Raw genomic sequence first — 16,447 nt, forward strand, 5'->3', positions numbered from 1 at the left:
GAAGTATATCTTCCTGCATTCCTACCACCATAAATTCAAAACAGAATACTAAAACACTGAAATGACAATTAAGTGCTGCGCATAAACTAGGACAACAGAAAAACACACACTGTTGCAAACAACCGTTATGCTGTGTGCTACCCTCGTAGGTATGAAAGGATTGTTCTCCCTTTTTTGCTCCTGAAGAATAAAAAGTCCCGGAGTGTGGCAATAACAAGAACACAACTAAAGTCAGGCAGACCATCCAGCCGAGGCATTCTATAGATCGCTATAGATGTGTTCAAAAAGGTACCACAAGAATCCTCCTTCATGTAATCTGAATTGCAGAAGTACAGACAACAGCTGTTTCCAGCATTGTACTTGCAGATATATCTACATCATCAAAAATTCCCTCAACATATGACAGTTCTTCTAGGCTTCTGACATTATCTTGAATAATGACACCGTGGCAGGCACTGCACATTACGCAGAAGACAGTGAAGTCTCTGCACTGAAGGACCTCTGCAAAGGGTGCCCAGCATTAGCAGACATGCAAACTTTCTCTACTTGATTAACATGTTAGCAAAGAAAGTGAGAAAGAGGCAGAAATCTGATGACCATTCAGTACATAAACTAAAATTCTCAGATGTGGGTTGAAGCAAAGGGATTGAAAGAAGTGTGAATTGAGCTTGGGACCAGCTCCAGAGCACACCTTAATGCAACGGATTGCACAGTGTTGGCATGTGCGTGCCCATTAGTTTCTTAATGTCATGAAGCCTTAAGGTCTTGAGCATTGTTTTTTATCAAAGACTAAACCATAAAAGTAACAATCTATTTCAATGAAATAAAAATCCCATGTACTTTGGTTAAAATTAAAGGCTTTGATTTATTGAGGTCGCAAAGAAGTCAGCACCCTCTTTCTTCAATAGCATCTCAGCAGGACCTGAGGCAGCCTTGCAGATCCAGAGACTTAAAACACTCCTAACAGTATTTGGCAGTCCCCAACAATGTATTTTGCAGATGAAACTGTAATATTAAAAAATGCCAACCAGAGAGAGCTGATCCAGCCTTTCTGGCATTTGCCAATTACTCTTCTGGGTACCTGGAAAAGTAGCTATAGCAGAGGTACAGGGGAAAATCCCATGTGGGTAGTATCTGAGAACACTGCATGTGTTCCATCCAGTTTAACTGCGTACAGGTATACACAGCAACACTAACAACGCATCAACAGTGACAGTGACGGGAGAGGCTCCCACTGCACAGCGTGCCAGAGTCATTCCTTGCATGCCAGCTTCACAGACTGCAGTGCAGAAGCCAGGAATAAGCACAGGACTTCCAACATCGTTCAGTTAGTACTGTACAAGTTGTATTCGTATCCTTTGTTCATTTAACTACCTACTGATGCTAAAAACTGTATTTAGTTATGTAAGTCAGTGCCTGTGAATATGCCTCATTGACACATCTGGAGGCGTTCAGTCTTTTCTCTATCAGTCAATGGGCAGGACCAGAAGGGAGATGCTCTCCACACTTCACAGGCAGTATTCTGGAAGGAAGGAACACTTCCAGAAATGAAAGGGTAGTCCATTATCAAGATTTAATCAGTCCTTGATTATTTTTTTTTTTAAAGCTGAAGGCAAATACATCAATGATTGTCAGTTATTATCCTAAAATTTCTCATGCAGCCACTTTTCCACTGGGATTTGGACAAAGACCAACTCAGTGCTCATAATTATCTCTTACATATGGCCTATTTCTTCACAGAACACTGAAGCTATTCATATGGGAAAAAGTTTGTACGATTCAGACTTCAGCTGCCCAAGAGAGAGATGTCCCCTTATGAGCGTTGCAGCCCGAAGGAAAAAGAACACAGCAGTACTGTCAGCGCTGGAAGGAAACACAAGGAAGTGCAGAGGGTTGGAGGCTATCAGCAGAGATACTGCTTTTACTATACCGAGTGGAAAGTGAGGTGTTTAGGAGAACATATCAAAAAATGAAAGTAATGTGCAGGAACGAGCGTGGGAAGGAAGGTGGAAAAGGCATAAACACAGACATTGGAAGGAAGCAAGATCGATGAGTGGGCACAAAGACCTTCCTAAAAGGTTGCAGAAGAAGAACCAGAGAAAGACAGTGCCAGCAAAGCAAAGGAGAGTAAGACTTGCAAGGTTTTTTTCTGTATGTTTTGAGAATAATACCAAATTAACATCAAAAACACATTTTAAAGCAAATAACGTAAATCTATTAACGCAAACATCAGAAAAAAATGCTAAGCCATTCAAAAGGTCTTTAATTAAAACTTTTACTTTTAATTAAAGCTTTAATACATTGACTACATCTTAAAGAATAATATATGAGCATGAAAGGATGTATTTAAAATATTTCCTTGACAAAGGCTAGCAGCTCAGCTCAGAAAGAGCTGCTTGTGGTGTGACTGAGGAATAAATGGAGTGTGATTACCTGGTAACAACTTCTAAAAACTCCTATAAGGCAGCTGCTACTTGATCAGCTGAAGTTGTGTTAATCTAGAGTTCACAAGTAGATTCACCTTACTGTGGTATGAGCCAAAAATCAACTGACTTTTTTTTTTTTTTTTTTGGTGGCATGATTTGTGGTGTGATCCCAAATCAAGTTTCCTGCACAAACTGAAATACTCAGAACCAGAGTTCTCTAATACAAAGTAACGCAAGATTGTGCTGTTAGGATCCCCTTTTTTGGGTACTGCAGGGACAATGTTGTACCTTCCCCAGGCCTAAAAGACCCTGTTCTCCACAGTGTGAAGCCAAGCAGGGGTCGGGGCTGCTGCGGGGGCAGAGCTGTGCAGGGGTTCCAGGGGAAAGGCTGTCTCACTGCTGGAGGCGGTTCTGCAGGAGCGCAGAAGCTTTACGCGTGGTTCTTGTGCCCTAATTTGTAGGGCTTCTCGGTGTTATTATTGAGATTATGCAATTCCACCCCAGAGCTGGGTCTAATTTCAAGGTCATTGGTAATATAAAGTCTTCAGTAGTCAAGCACAATGAATGCAATGACTAGTTTTGGAAGCCCAGTTCAATGCAGCTTATGATAAATCTCCCATCACCTTGACAGTATCTCCCTACAGGAGAAGGGCCTACAGGATAATTTAACTGCTGTTCTGTAAAATATAAAGTAACTGTAACTTCAGACACATTTTAAGAAATTATGTCAATCTTTTGTAAGTTAAGAACAAATGTTTTTCGTAATAATTAGCCAAAGCTGGTTAATATTCTCCACAACAATGTTGTTTGTAAAGCTATGGACATAGAGGACTGCTACCAAATAAAAAAATTAATCCCATAAGCAATACCTACCATATAAAAGCAATTCAGAAGACCTACCAAACTGTGAGGCTTTTTTACAGAGTATTTACATGCTTTAATCGGCAGATAACATAAAAGCATAAAGTCATCCACAGGCCATACCACTTATCTTAAATTTATGGTTGTTTCCCTCCCTCCCTAACAAAATTACTAATTCGACATTACATTCCACTGTGTGCCTTTAGTTTACAACAGTGACTAATAATATCACTACATAAAAACTACTCAACATTTTAGTGCACAAGACTTCACTGAGCCTCAGTGTTTCAGCACTATATTATTGCCATAAAAAACACAGTTTAAAAAAAAAAAAATCACGTGTAACTAAAAGCAACAATAAAATTTGTTGACTATGCTTTTTTTACGTACAACAGTTAGACATTTCTTTTTCATATCACACTATCCTTAACCTTCATCTCCTTTTGAAGACAGAGTTCAGGAAAATACCTGGGGGAGTATTACTGTAATATCTGCTGAGCATTTAGCAAGCCAAAGATGAGGGCACACCTGCTAAAATTAGGCAATCTAAAGAGTCAGGGGAAGGGCAATGAACTTCAGACAGACATTCTGGATTCAGAAGTTTAAAATATGTTGAAAACCACGCTGGGAAAATCAGGACCAATTAAAGGAATAAATGAGACTTTATTTGATCCAAGTATTTTAAACAAGTTAGGAACAGCCACAGTATGTTAACAGGATGGAGAGACTGCCTCAGGGATCAACATTATAATTATTATTCAGAAGGACTGTGATTGATTAGAAATGTAACTATAGTACAGAAAGTCAGAAAGAGAAGTAAAGCAGGGCTTTTGCTTTAAGGTTTTTTGCTTTTTCTCATATTACAAGTACAGCAAAAAGAGCTTTTTTCTAGCAGAAAGACTTAACATCCTGAAAGGATTCTGACATCAAAATCACCCCTAGCCCTTATGAAAGAGAAGCAGCAGCAGGTGCATGTTCTGTTCCAACTCTGTGGCAGTGAGCACTCAAAACTTCCACCATGGTGCAACTATTCAATTAAGTATTGTCATCAGACCATGGCAAAAGGCTCCACTGGGACTCCGTCCTCAGTCGTAAAGATATAATGGCAGGAACACTGTAAATTAAAAGCTTTTGACATTGCACTGAGTTCTGCTTCCTCTAATTGTGAATATTTGATGACCAACTTACAACTCATCCATTGCTTCCCTGCACACTTATGTACCTTACTCTTTGTCATGTTTTGCACATGCAAAAACATTCTATATTTTGTTTGCAGAAAAAGATGCCTTGTGTCAAAATAAAGGACAACTACTCAGTGAGAAAAACTACATCCCTACTATGTTTTCAGTATTATAGCCTGTAGTTCTGCAAGGTATTTAGGTACACATCTAACTTTAAGAACGTTTATTTTTCCTTAAAAACCAAAACCTTCATTTCAGCTCACTGGAGGGAGAATTGCACTCTGAAAACTTCTGTCTCTGTCAACTGCTGAGAAAGTCTGCATAACTAACACACGCTAAGCTCTTAATTTTTAGGACACTGAAATAAGGTAAGGTGCATTGGGGTCTCAGTGTTTACCTGTTTCCTTGAGTAGGCACAGTAACTGTCATAATATTTAATTTTCTTCTTCATTATTAGTATCATGTTTTACTGTATGAATCTGGGGTGTGAGAGTACTACGCAAAATGTCAAAAGTGAATCTCAAGCTCAAATAAATCCTGAGATTAAGGTTTAACTAGCTGAATGCAGATCTGAGATAATGTTCATGAAGTAAGAAAAAATGATAAAAAAAAATATCACATTAATCTCACTAAACCCTCAACCATCCACCAACTAAAATGATTCCTTCCTGATCACAAGACCTGAAGTCATTTTGACCTTTTGTCTTGGGATTCCCTGAGAGAGTCCAGAGTCACTTTCCAACTGGTACCAAAGTAAACAGTGAATGAAGATATCCTCAAAATGAGAGCCATTCCAGTCATGTGAGGGACAGGAGCATTAAAAGCGCACGTAACAGAAGATGTAAAATAATTTGCACCTGAATCCCCAATAAAATGGCAGATAAGCCTCAAAAGAAACCTTCTTCCTTTATCATTCCTCCTCTTACTGTCCACTAAATTGAATGCCTATTCAGAAAACCCTGTGCTATATAATCAGTCAATAAACAGTTACCACTGTCCAAAATATATATGCATATGTATATTTTGCAGCCCCCAACATATATTTATAGTCACATATTTACAGCTGGTGTGAACTTGCAGAGCGTAACTAATTTCACTGGATCAGTGCCCAATTACAGCAGCTGAGAATCCATCCCTATGACTTCAATACAGATACAGAGGCTGTACTGTCAGCTATTTGCCCATCGCCTGTAGAGGAAATATGGGTGTTCATGTTACTGTCATATTACTAATTCATATTACGCTGGTTTTGCTGTCCCTTCCCTTTTAGACCATGTCATCAGTATCTTTCTGTCTATCTTGAAGATCTTGCTGGATGATAGAGAAACCAGAAGGACCCCTGAGGCAAAAGCAGACTCCAAACATTATTCTCAAAACGTGTGTGTGGTAAGAGATCATGAAATCTCTATCTCTCCCTGTGGCCACAGAAAAGGATAATATGAAATGGAAGCTAGAGCCCCAGTTTCAACTGAGCGGTCCCCCCTGTAACCTCACATTAATGAGTTAGTGTCTGTGCAAGAAAGCACCGGCATTAAATCTGTGTGATGCCAATGGCAAGAACCCACATCATCAAAATTCCTGAAGGAAAACAACAACTTTAATGAAGTTAACTTTGTAAAAAGTACAGAACATAAACCAGACAAGCTGTGACGCTGGAAGTTAAAATCATCTGTTCAAACACCTCTCCCAACTGCAAAGCCTGCAAAAAATAAATGCAAGAAATTATCAAATCTCATTCAATAGCTCATGCACTTACCTGTCCCAGCTCTAAAGTAACATTGACCTCGTTGTACTTCAAGCCCATAGAAAGAGGAGGACTTTGCCACCAGCGCTCTGTGCCATCAATTGCATTGGTTACCGGGTGAGCTTTACTGGGATCAGCAGCATTGCAATAATCACAAAACTGTCCCTGAAACAATATATTAAAAAGGCAGTCTCAGCTGAAATCTTAACAGCATGTTACCTGAGATTCTGAACTAGAGTGCTGATCAAAAATTGGGTTAAATTTTGTTTCTCTCTTTATATAGTGTAATTTTTAATGTATATTATTCCCCTGGCGATTAAATTACACACTTATACCCTGAAACACACTAAATTTATGTTACAAATCAAAATTTCAGAAACCTCCTTAAGGAAACTGCAGTAAGTCAGTCTTTCTTTATTAATGAATGTATTGATACTTTGGTGAAATTACCTATATTGTGTCTGCAGGGGTGTCTGTAGGAAATTAATGAAACAAAGATTCTTAAAACTGAATTAAGATCAACAAACAAATAATCCTCAATTCTCCTAAAAGACTGTGAAATATCCACATATGCACATAGAGTATTTTTAATGGTTTTATTAATACCAGGCTATCTGTTACTTGCCTGTACGCTTGGTGTTACAATTCTAAAATACTGCTTTCATTTTTTTCCTGCTATTACAATACATGGTGAATCGGAGACTTCTGAACAATATGTACTCATGGAAAATGCAGTGGATTCCCTCTAGGTTTCCCTTTAAAGAATCCCATTGTATTTTCATTTGCAGAAGTTACCACCCAATTCCTAGTCCACAACTAAAGCCACACTCCGGAGATGCCCCGATAATCTCTCTTTAATAGTTTCTAAAGCTCTCGGTACTCTTCTGTACAATAATGATGCATAAACTAAAGTTTCTTAATTGTGTCTTAACTTGGCATCTTGGCTTGCCCCAAAAGCAGCATTACTATCTTCAAGAAACTGCATTTTTACAGTCCACTAATATTAGTGTTGAAGCATTGTAATTAGTTATTAAGAGACCTTTATAGCGTCCCTTTCACTTCTTACCCAGTCACCGGGTGGTGATGATCAATGAAAATGCTAAACTGTGCCAGGCTTAGATCTTTGTAGAACTCCAGCAGAAACATGCCATTTTCATTGAATGGCATACCCCCCTTAATGGTTATATTGTTTGTCACTGCTGCCAGACTAACCAGTGTAAAGTAACTGGAGCAATCATACTTGTCCACTTTTAACAGAGGAATAACATTAGGACTCTCACATTCTTGCTGGGTGCAATCTTGCAAGCTTGGTGAATTTAAGATGTTTATCTCTAGCAGAATTTGTTTAACATCTGCTATAGTTACTAATGGACTGGAAACTACTCCATCATTCTCATGTGATACAAATACACCATCTTGTGTCCTTCAAATACAAAACATAGATGTTCACTGAATATTTCTGCATCAGTAGAAATTATTTCAGTATCTGCATGTAGCGATGGTTCCATCCTCACCCTGCTTTTCTAGAAAGACCAGAATATGATGTTCTTTCCAGAAGACATGGCTACCATTAGCTGTTCCGATTCAGCACTGAAGGTGTCAATCTGGCTGAGGGTTAACTCTTAAGAATTCAAAGAACTGTTTAGAGACTTACTAAATCATCACGTACATAGACTGGTTAACTACATCTGGGATCATGTTATAACATGATTCTCCTCCAGCTCTGTTAGAGAAGATGGTTTGGCTGATTTTTGTACAAACTACAATATGCCGGGACACTGACTAAGTTCAGATACGGTTTTCTGCAACAGCCACATCAGCCTATGCTAGCTACAGGCAACATTGCCAGTTTCTGCAGTGACAACAAAGCACATTGTGTCACTATCTCCAAAACCAATACACTGAAAATTCAATCCATGCACCAGCAACTGCAGTTATCACCGCATCAGAACATCTTTCCTGACAAATGCATACTTGGAGTTCTGACATAAATATGTTACAACAGTACATATGTGTAACTATTCCCCAAATAGTTTTATGATGTGCATGAAACATGGTCTTTAGATCTAAATTCATGTTAACAATGATCAGACTGGAAATATAGAGTTGCTGCTATAGCGTTTCCAGCTCCGATCTGGAAACAGCCTCAAAGAAAAGCTGGAGCAGCAGAATTAAGTGGAGTATTAAATGTGTTACATTTACACACACCTATGCGATTTCAGTGTAACAGAGTACTTGATCTGAACTCAAGATACCATATTTTTCCTTCTTGAGCACGTAATTCAAAGAATTTCATTGCAACATCTGGAGTTTCAGTTAAAGTACATTCCAGCAACCCCGCCAACAAGGCAGCAAAACAAAAAATGAAAGAAAATAAATTATTGGACAGAGCAGCCTTCCCAGTTTCCCACTGGCAGTATCTCAGGCACACCACGCTCAGCCTTTCTGCTGCAGGATACATCTCCATTCCAGCAGACTGGGCCTCGGAGACTTGATTTTGGCTGCAGTTCATCAGGCAGGCAGGTGTGCATTTGCTGGGGACCTTGTTACCCTCCTTTCCTCTGGTTCTCCTGAGTGAAGGAGAAAACTGAACTACACAAATGAGTTCACCGAAATACACTGGTGTGGACTGGAGACACTCAGGGATGAAAATGTCTCACCTGTAAGTTATAGGAAGTGACAACAATGAAGGATTTGTTTGCTTTTTAACACCTAGCAGTTCTGCGCCCACTGGCAGAGCAGGGCAGGTATACAGTTAAAATTTAGTTCACACTTGCACATCACTAAGAGCAGATTGGCAGACAAAATGAAGCATACCATTTATCTACCAGTCGCTGAAATATTTTATGCTGCCATGCATCTCTTCACTCAATACTGTTCTTACTAAGTCATTGCCCCACTTGCCAGTGTGTTAAGTAAGGGAAACATACAGCTTTCCACAATGTATGTCCAGCATTGCCTTAAGAGCTGCAGTTGAGCCACCCACGAAGGAACTGCCCCACCCATCACCTTGCAGAAGAACTTTAAACAACCTCCAAATGCTCCCTCCGGATTTGCCACGTACTACAAGCTTCATTGAAAGACACATCACCAAATGACAAGCTGAACAAGAGAGGCCAGTGACAAAGCAGTGGAAATGAAACGGGTGCTGCTTTCCTCTCTTTGCCTTATTTTCAGTGCTTGGGGTAGCACTGGCAACAGAGCTGTCTGTTCCCTTTGTCAGACAGAATGATGATCACCCTCTGCGCCTTCTTTCCAGTTTCCCTAATTCATAGAGCAATAGCTGCAATCCAGCCTTGTAGAGACCCCAAAAGTGAGAGTCTTGAGTGCATGGCATTTCTTTAACTTGAACTGGCCTGACAGGGTGGCTATTACACCTATCACTTTACATAAAAGCTGCACGACCTTCCCTCACACTCTTAAGAAACAACGTGTGAATACTTACGCTGATTTTAAATCATTCCATGTAAGTTCAGCTTCTGCAAGAATTTAACGCACTTCTCTCCAATTTTCCATGAAAGAAAAGATTCTGTTATTTATAGTGTCTTTGAGGTGGAGTAGCTTGATAGCAGCACAATGTACATGTTATCGCATTTTCTGTGGTGGGATTTCCCTGGACTTTTGAAAGGCTTTTCAACTCTTCTTGAAACACAACAGCTACTGGTAAACCACAGAAGTATTCATGTTATGTATCTCAACGGGGCTTTGTTAAAACTGGAGAGAGACACTGCTGTATCTGTGCTTACACAAATGCTGTAAAAGGCAGAACACGCTTCCTTGTGCCAGGGCTGAGCTATCAGTAGTCCTTCTCGGAACTCAAATCAGGCATGAACCACAACTGCCCTCTGACCTAGGACCTGTGAGGCAAATATTTAACAAGAGGAATACCCCCTGCGTGACTCAGTCTTCCTATTAGTAAAACTGTCCGTTACTCAGCCTGTAAGCATCTCCAAAGCACTTCGAGATTTTTATGACGGAGGGCACTGCACAAATGTAAGGTAAACTGAAACTTCATGGGGAGGCATGGCAGAGAGAAGTTCAGAGCAAAGCACGCTGCTGGCTGTGGCTGCCTAATGAACTGTGAGGGCAGGCTGCGTGATGCTGCAGGCTCACTTCTGGCTCATGACAAGGAGTACGTATGTGGTACCTTCTCAGTCCTCTTTCCCTCTCTTGAACATCTGTCCCCATTAGAAAATGGTAAGAAAAACCTCTCTTATCCATTCCAATCTCTTCTGAACCCAGATATTAAGAGTTATGCCACCATTAGAACATACAAACATCTCATAAGACTTGGAAACTCTAACCCTTCCTCCAAGAGGCTAAAAACTTACTTGCCTTCCTTCTGTACTGCCTGAAGTCAGGAAGCAGACTGCAAGCTTTTGAAATCCCTTTCAAATTGCAGCTTCATTCTGGCTCTCTTCTCCTCCCACCAAGAGAGAATACAAATGAAATAACTTTGGAAGGTCTGAGGCTTTAGGAAAGTCCCCCCCTTTGACGAAGTTCTGATCAAACAGATACTGAACACCCACTGCAGTACATCACAGAGCTCGGTGCATCTGTTACTCCTTCCATACCCTCTAATGGGCATGTTTATACAAGTTTCTACCAAAGGAAAAAAAAAATAATATATTTCCATTAACCCTTGCCAGGAGTTTTATCTTTTGTGCCAGTCACGAGAAAGACGACAGTAAAACGTGTGAAATCATCTCACACCACGCTAAGAAAGAACATCACCCTCGCTGCCCTGCGTGCTCGTGCTCCCTGTCAGAGCCCCAGGGCACCTCTGCATCCCTCTCACGAGCAACGCACAGCACGGACGCCGAGCCCCACGTTTAGTGCCTGTAAAACACCTCAAAGCCGCCCGACTACGGCCGGACCCCGCTTCTCCCGCCGCCCCGGAGCGATGCCCGCTGTCAGCGAGCGGTTACCAGCGCGGCCCCCCGCCCTCGCCCCCGGCTCACGGCTTTACTGGCAGCAGCACCGCGCAGCGCGCCGCGGGCCGAGCGCCGAGGCCACGAAGCACCGCCCGGCTGCTCCCCGAGCCGCTGCCGGGACGAGCGGCCCCCGCACCCCCGGGGACACCGTGGGCACCGGCGGGGGCCGAGGCGAGGCCGCCGCCGCGGGCGCCTCCAGAAGGTGCCGGACACCTGCGGGCAGGTGAAGCGCGGGCGGCCTCAGCCCGGCCCGGCCCAGCGCCGCCCCGCGCCGGCTCCCTCAGCGGCTGCGGCAACGCCCAGCAGGAGAAAACGCCGCGGCGCACCCCGCGGTACCGCCAGCACCCCGGAGGGGCCGGGACGCCCCCGGAGGACACGCCGACACCGCCCGCCGCGCCGCAGCGCCAGGAGCAGGGTGCGAGGCGAAGGGCGCCCCGGCGCCGCGACCCCTGTCCGGCCCCGGCCGGTTACCTGGATGGCGCGCCCCAGGGGGGCGGCGGCCGGCCCCCCCACCAGCTTGCAGTACAGCTCCGGCCGCCCGCCGCCGCCCGCCGCCTCCCCGCAGGTGGCCGTCGCCCAGATGCTGGCCGCTGCGGCCAGGTTGAAGTACGGCGGGTGCAGGCTGAGCCCCGTCCCGCGGGAGCCGGGGGTCTCCGGCTGCGCGGCGCAGAGGGCGAGGAGGACCCAGAGGAGGGGGGAGCCCGGCGGCGCGGCCATCCTGCGCCGGGCTCTGCCCTCGCCGCCCCCGGGGCGGCCCTATAGCTGCGGTGGGCGGGCGGCCCGGGCGGGCAGGCGGCGGGAGGAGGCGGGGGGCTGCCCGCGCGCTGCCGGCGGGGCGGGGCCAGGGCAGACCCGGAGCGGGGCGCCGGGCGGAGCGGGGCGCCGGGCGGAGCGGGGCGCGCCCCCCGGGCGTGCGGGGTGCGGGGAGCGGGACGGGGCGCGGGAGGGGGGGCTCGGGCCGGGGGGCCGCCCCCCTTGTGCGCGCCTTCCAGGTAACTGATGTCTGATGCTGCCCTTCCTCGGCAGGTGCGCGGGTTCGTACTTTGAACAAGCCTCAGGGCATCAGCATCCCACCCTCGCGAGCCGCGACCTGTCACGTCACACACGGGCAGGCAAGTCAAGGTTTCCCAGCTTTCTCCTCCAGCAGGGGCATCTGCACGCCAGGTAAACCCCGCTGCTGCCTGCAGGTCTTTGGGATGACACCCCGCGCAAATGCGCTGCAGCGGTCGCTGCTCCTCTTGCGATTTTCAGTGCTCTGGGCTGCTGGAAACCAGGCAGCCCAGGCCACCCCCCGCAATGCACAGCCAGTGCTCTTGGCTCCTGGTGAGGTGGGTGTTCCTGCTCATCCAGGGCAGACAATGAAGCTCCTGTCTTTTTGAAGGGATTTGGCACGGGCTTTGGATAACACAGAAGCTGAGGGGGAGGCTGGGGAGGGAGAAGGAGGCCTAGGAAGCATGTCACCTGTATCAGGAGTTGCACTGCTTAAGGGCATTGCTATCGTAGGTTTCATACTCGTTCACATTTCTACCACCACACGCTCTCACACATCGCGTTCAGTTCTCTTGATAAAATTTGCGGGATTCAGACTCAAAAATGTGGTTAGATACACAGACCTATAATATTTTAAGAGTGATTCATGTTAGCAGCAAAGTACTTCATAACTTTATGAGGGCTTTGCTACACAGCACTAGCAAGGGAGATCCCTGGTGTACTGTTTCAGGAAGTGCCAGCCACAAGCTATTGATTCTGTCTACAAGAAAATATCAGCAACCTTGGGTTTGTGCCACTGTGGATTTAGCACACCATAGAGACATATCTGTGGGAGACAATTTTTGAGTCCTCCATAATAAAAGTTGGCTGTCATAAATGTAGCATGCTGCAAATTCAAATATATCAGATTTGGCTTTTATATCCATAAATGCTTTCAGTTTCTAGAGCAACTTAAAAATACTCTCCTTTTCCAACAGTGACATTGTGGAAAGGACATTATCTTATTGCATGTGTCCATCGTGTCACTTCCTACAATAGCTTCTACTTTGTAAAAACTGTGAGAGGTTTGAATAAAAGCAAGCAACACCATCTTCAAATGTTCCATTAAACAAAATGCCACACTATCAGATAGGATATCCACTGGTCTTTTCAACCTATTTCTTGAAAACCTGTTAAATCCTAAGTATATCCTGGATTATATAACTTTTTACCAATGGATATCTGGAAGTATCTAACATAAGTGGCCTTTAAGTCCAGGTCAAGCAAGCTCTTACAAAGGCCTGACATCCATTAAATTGCCATCCTTGTCCTCTTTATTGTTAGAGGAATTAAATCAAATTGAATAAAAGCTGAGCAGAGCATGTTCCTGGTAGAAAAGAAATGCTTGGGTAAGGGAAATTCATTATAAAGCACAATATTAAGAGGAACTGATGAAGATTACTATTATGAAGATTAGAAAATCATGCACAATCTCTTTCGGAGTAGTCAGAGTATCTCCAGGCTGGACATTCATTTAGCAAGCTCTGAAAGACATTGCTCCTGTACATATCCAACAAGCCGTGAAAGATTTTCTCCTCTTCAACCAGAAAGAAACAACAAGAAAAATGTTGTCTTGCACAACATTTGGGGAAATTAGTTTACTCCAGTTATCCTGTACATTCCTACAAATTGGACTCAGGATGGTGGGATTGTCAATTTTACTGCCAAGACATCTTTTGCTGTGAGTGCTTCAAATGCAAAAGAAATAACCTTTGGTTGGTTTAGATACACATCTTGCACTCCCTTGCCTCTGCATGTGTGGGTATTGTAAGCAGCACTTCTGTGTTTTGAGTTTTGAACTCTTCTTCTGCACCTCTGTCCCTGGTCTCCACAATAAGCACTTGGGAAGGGTTTTCTGAGAAGCATGAGCCTAGGAGAATAAGCAGAACATAAACCAGGTTATTCAAATACATTTGATGAAGCTTTAAAAAAATCACAGAATGTACTGTGAAAGTATAGAAAATAAGTGCCTAGACTAAGAATTTGAGATGGAGAGCTAAATCCTGTGTCTACTAGAATCTGCTCCAAATTTTCTTTGACTGCTCTTGTGTAGAGTAATAGCTGACAATTTTTTCTGCCTTAGTTTTATGGATAGTTCAGGTAAGGAATCCAGCCTCAGTAGATCCTTTGCGATCTCACTTTAAAGAAAAGATTCTTGTGAGCTATTTGGTAGGTTGCACAGCAAAAAGTGTACCCCTTGCTCACAAACACATGTCCTTCCTCAAACAAGAGTATCAGTGAATATGCTGGGAAGTATCACATGAGAAAATATGGCTTATATGAGCAAGAATCTAACACTTCAGTAAAATAATGACATGTTCTTGGATCTGGTTTCCTAAAAGTTAAAAACAGGGATGAAACTTTGCAAACATTAAGAAAATTAGCCTATCAGGTAAAAAAAAGAGAGGAAGAAATTCTTCTGTTCCCCCCCTCAAAGGTGTGAGAAATTTTTTCTTGAATGCAAATCTCCAAACTGTACCCTTTTTTTAATCTATTTTAGGCCAAATCCAAAGCCAGCAGACACCCACAGAAAAGTACTTACTTCACTGAGCTTCAGCTCACCCTATCTAATGTAGAACTCCATCCTGTAAAAAGGTCAGTATCAATAATTCATGGGATAATACTTCATCTTACCCTCATGTCATCTTTTGTTGTAATTACAGGTTCCGGAAACACAGATAAGAATTTATTAGCTGGCAGCTCTTAGCAATCAGCATTTGCACGACAGTGACCCTGCAGAAAACACTCTTCTCCAGGTAACCGACCCTTTTTTCCACCCAGTAAATCCTCTCCTTTTTTCCTTCAGCCTTTATAAGGTTTGCTTTCCATGTTTCTTGCTTGAGCACTTTAGTGAATAAATGCAGGCAACTGAAAGTGTTTCTGGATATGTATTATTTTAACATAAACATTATGTTACATTAGTAGGCATTTACACTACTGTGGTTACAGATCAGTCTTGTGTTTGCACTTTCTGGTTTGAAAGATGTTAATTTAAGAATGGATTTAAAATTTCAGGTCGAGAATGTTTGCTCCAAAATAGCCTTGCTGATATCATTTCTCTGTTTTGTTATCTTACTGATATGTGCGGTATTGCACATCTCATCTCATCTCATCTCATCTCATCTCATCTCATCTCATCTCATCCTGCCATTTCATAACATGTTTAGGACTTGGTATATCCACTTTACCAACCAGAAACCTGCAGTGAAAATGAGAACATGAAAAAATAGTCTCAGTAATACTAGTGGTAATATTTAGATCCTACTTAATATAATTTACCAAAGGAAGGGGAAAGTGGCACCAAGCACCCCAGAACTTAAGAGCAGCAAAACTAGCATGTATGGTGGACTTGTGAACTGCACCACATGAGCTGCACAGCAGGTCAGTGGAAAAGGTAGGAACAAAACCTATGATTCCTGTGCAGGCACCACATTCACCTTTCCACATTGCCGTACCAGGTGATGGGGGAGTTTGCTCTTTCTTTGAAAACCAGTATGCTAGCAGGTATCTAGAAAGTCTCTCAGGTTAGATAGATCTGAGTCTCTACTTGGTGATCATTAAAGATTTTTTTGACCATCTTGCCCTCCCATAAAAGTTCCATATCTGGCATTTATGTTGGAGCCAATCCTAAAGATTTAGTGTGTGGAAGAGTCTTTCTGCAAAGTACTGGAACTCACCTTCAAAACTGTGATCAGTTAGGCACATCTGTAGCTTAGAGCGTTACTACTCAACCAGAACATTTCAAGCTCAGCTTAGGCTCCGTGTTTTTATCAAGGAAATAAGGCATTTATCACCTCCTGTCATAGATGCTGATCCATGATTGTTATTCAGTTTGTGTCTATAAGTAAACTTTCATTAGTTTTACTAACAGATCTTTGCAGTACACCTAGACTAAAATAAGGCTACTCACACATGCTCTGGTTTAACGGCAAAATGCTGCAGTGTACATTTATGTGCTGGCAGGCCCTATGTCTTCACTGTATTTCATCAAGAAAGATGCATTGTTAAGATCATTTTGGTCTGCTTTTCTGATGACAATATCTTCTGCATCTTGCAGAGTTTCTTGTACCACAGTATTTCAGGACCCTACCACATCACTTTTTGCAAAAGAGAAATTATCCTCTTTATAGTTGAAATAGAGGCACACAGAAGCTAAGACCAAGGTCTAAAATGCAGTTCTGCCAGCAGAAACAGTTTAGATGCCTACAGTGCTTAGTGTAATCCAGAACTCAATTATCCAGAACTGCACTTTTGTCTTGTCCTTTTGTTGAT

General features: G+C 43.1%; 2 protein-coding genes across 13 annotated transcripts in view; one reads left to right on the plus strand and one right to left on the minus strand.

The window, feature by feature from the left end:
* Window positions 1–12,023, minus strand: part of LAMA3 (laminin subunit alpha 3) — a 119,958-nt gene extending 107,935 nt beyond the window's left edge. For both annotated transcript variants that reach the window (XM_080380576.1, XM_080380575.1), the window contains exons 1-2: window positions 11,618–12,023; window positions 6,225–6,377 (exon numbers count right to left, since the gene is read on the minus strand). In XM_080380576.1, coding sequence (XP_080236702.1) covers window positions 6,225–6,377; window positions 11,618–11,863 — 399 coding nt within the window. In that variant the 5' untranslated portion in view covers window positions 11,864–12,023. The remainder of the gene's footprint in view (window positions 1–6,224; window positions 6,378–11,617) is intronic.
* ANKRD29 (ankyrin repeat domain 29) overlaps window positions 12,023–16,447 on the plus strand; it is a 57,231-nt gene continuing 52,806 nt past the window's right edge. For all 11 annotated transcript variants that reach the window (XM_080380615.1, XM_080380617.1, XM_080380607.1 and 8 more), the window contains exons 1-2: window positions 12,023–12,258; window positions 14,839–14,931. The gene's annotated coding sequence lies outside the window, so the exon portion shown is untranslated. The remainder of the gene's footprint in view (window positions 12,259–14,838; window positions 14,932–16,447) is intronic.

The sequence above is a fragment of the Falco punctatus genome (assembly GCF_963210335.1).
Source record: "Falco punctatus genome assembly, chromosome: 3".
In the NCBI taxonomy this organism is placed as follows: Eukaryota; Metazoa; Chordata; class Aves; order Falconiformes; family Falconidae; genus Falco; species Falco punctatus.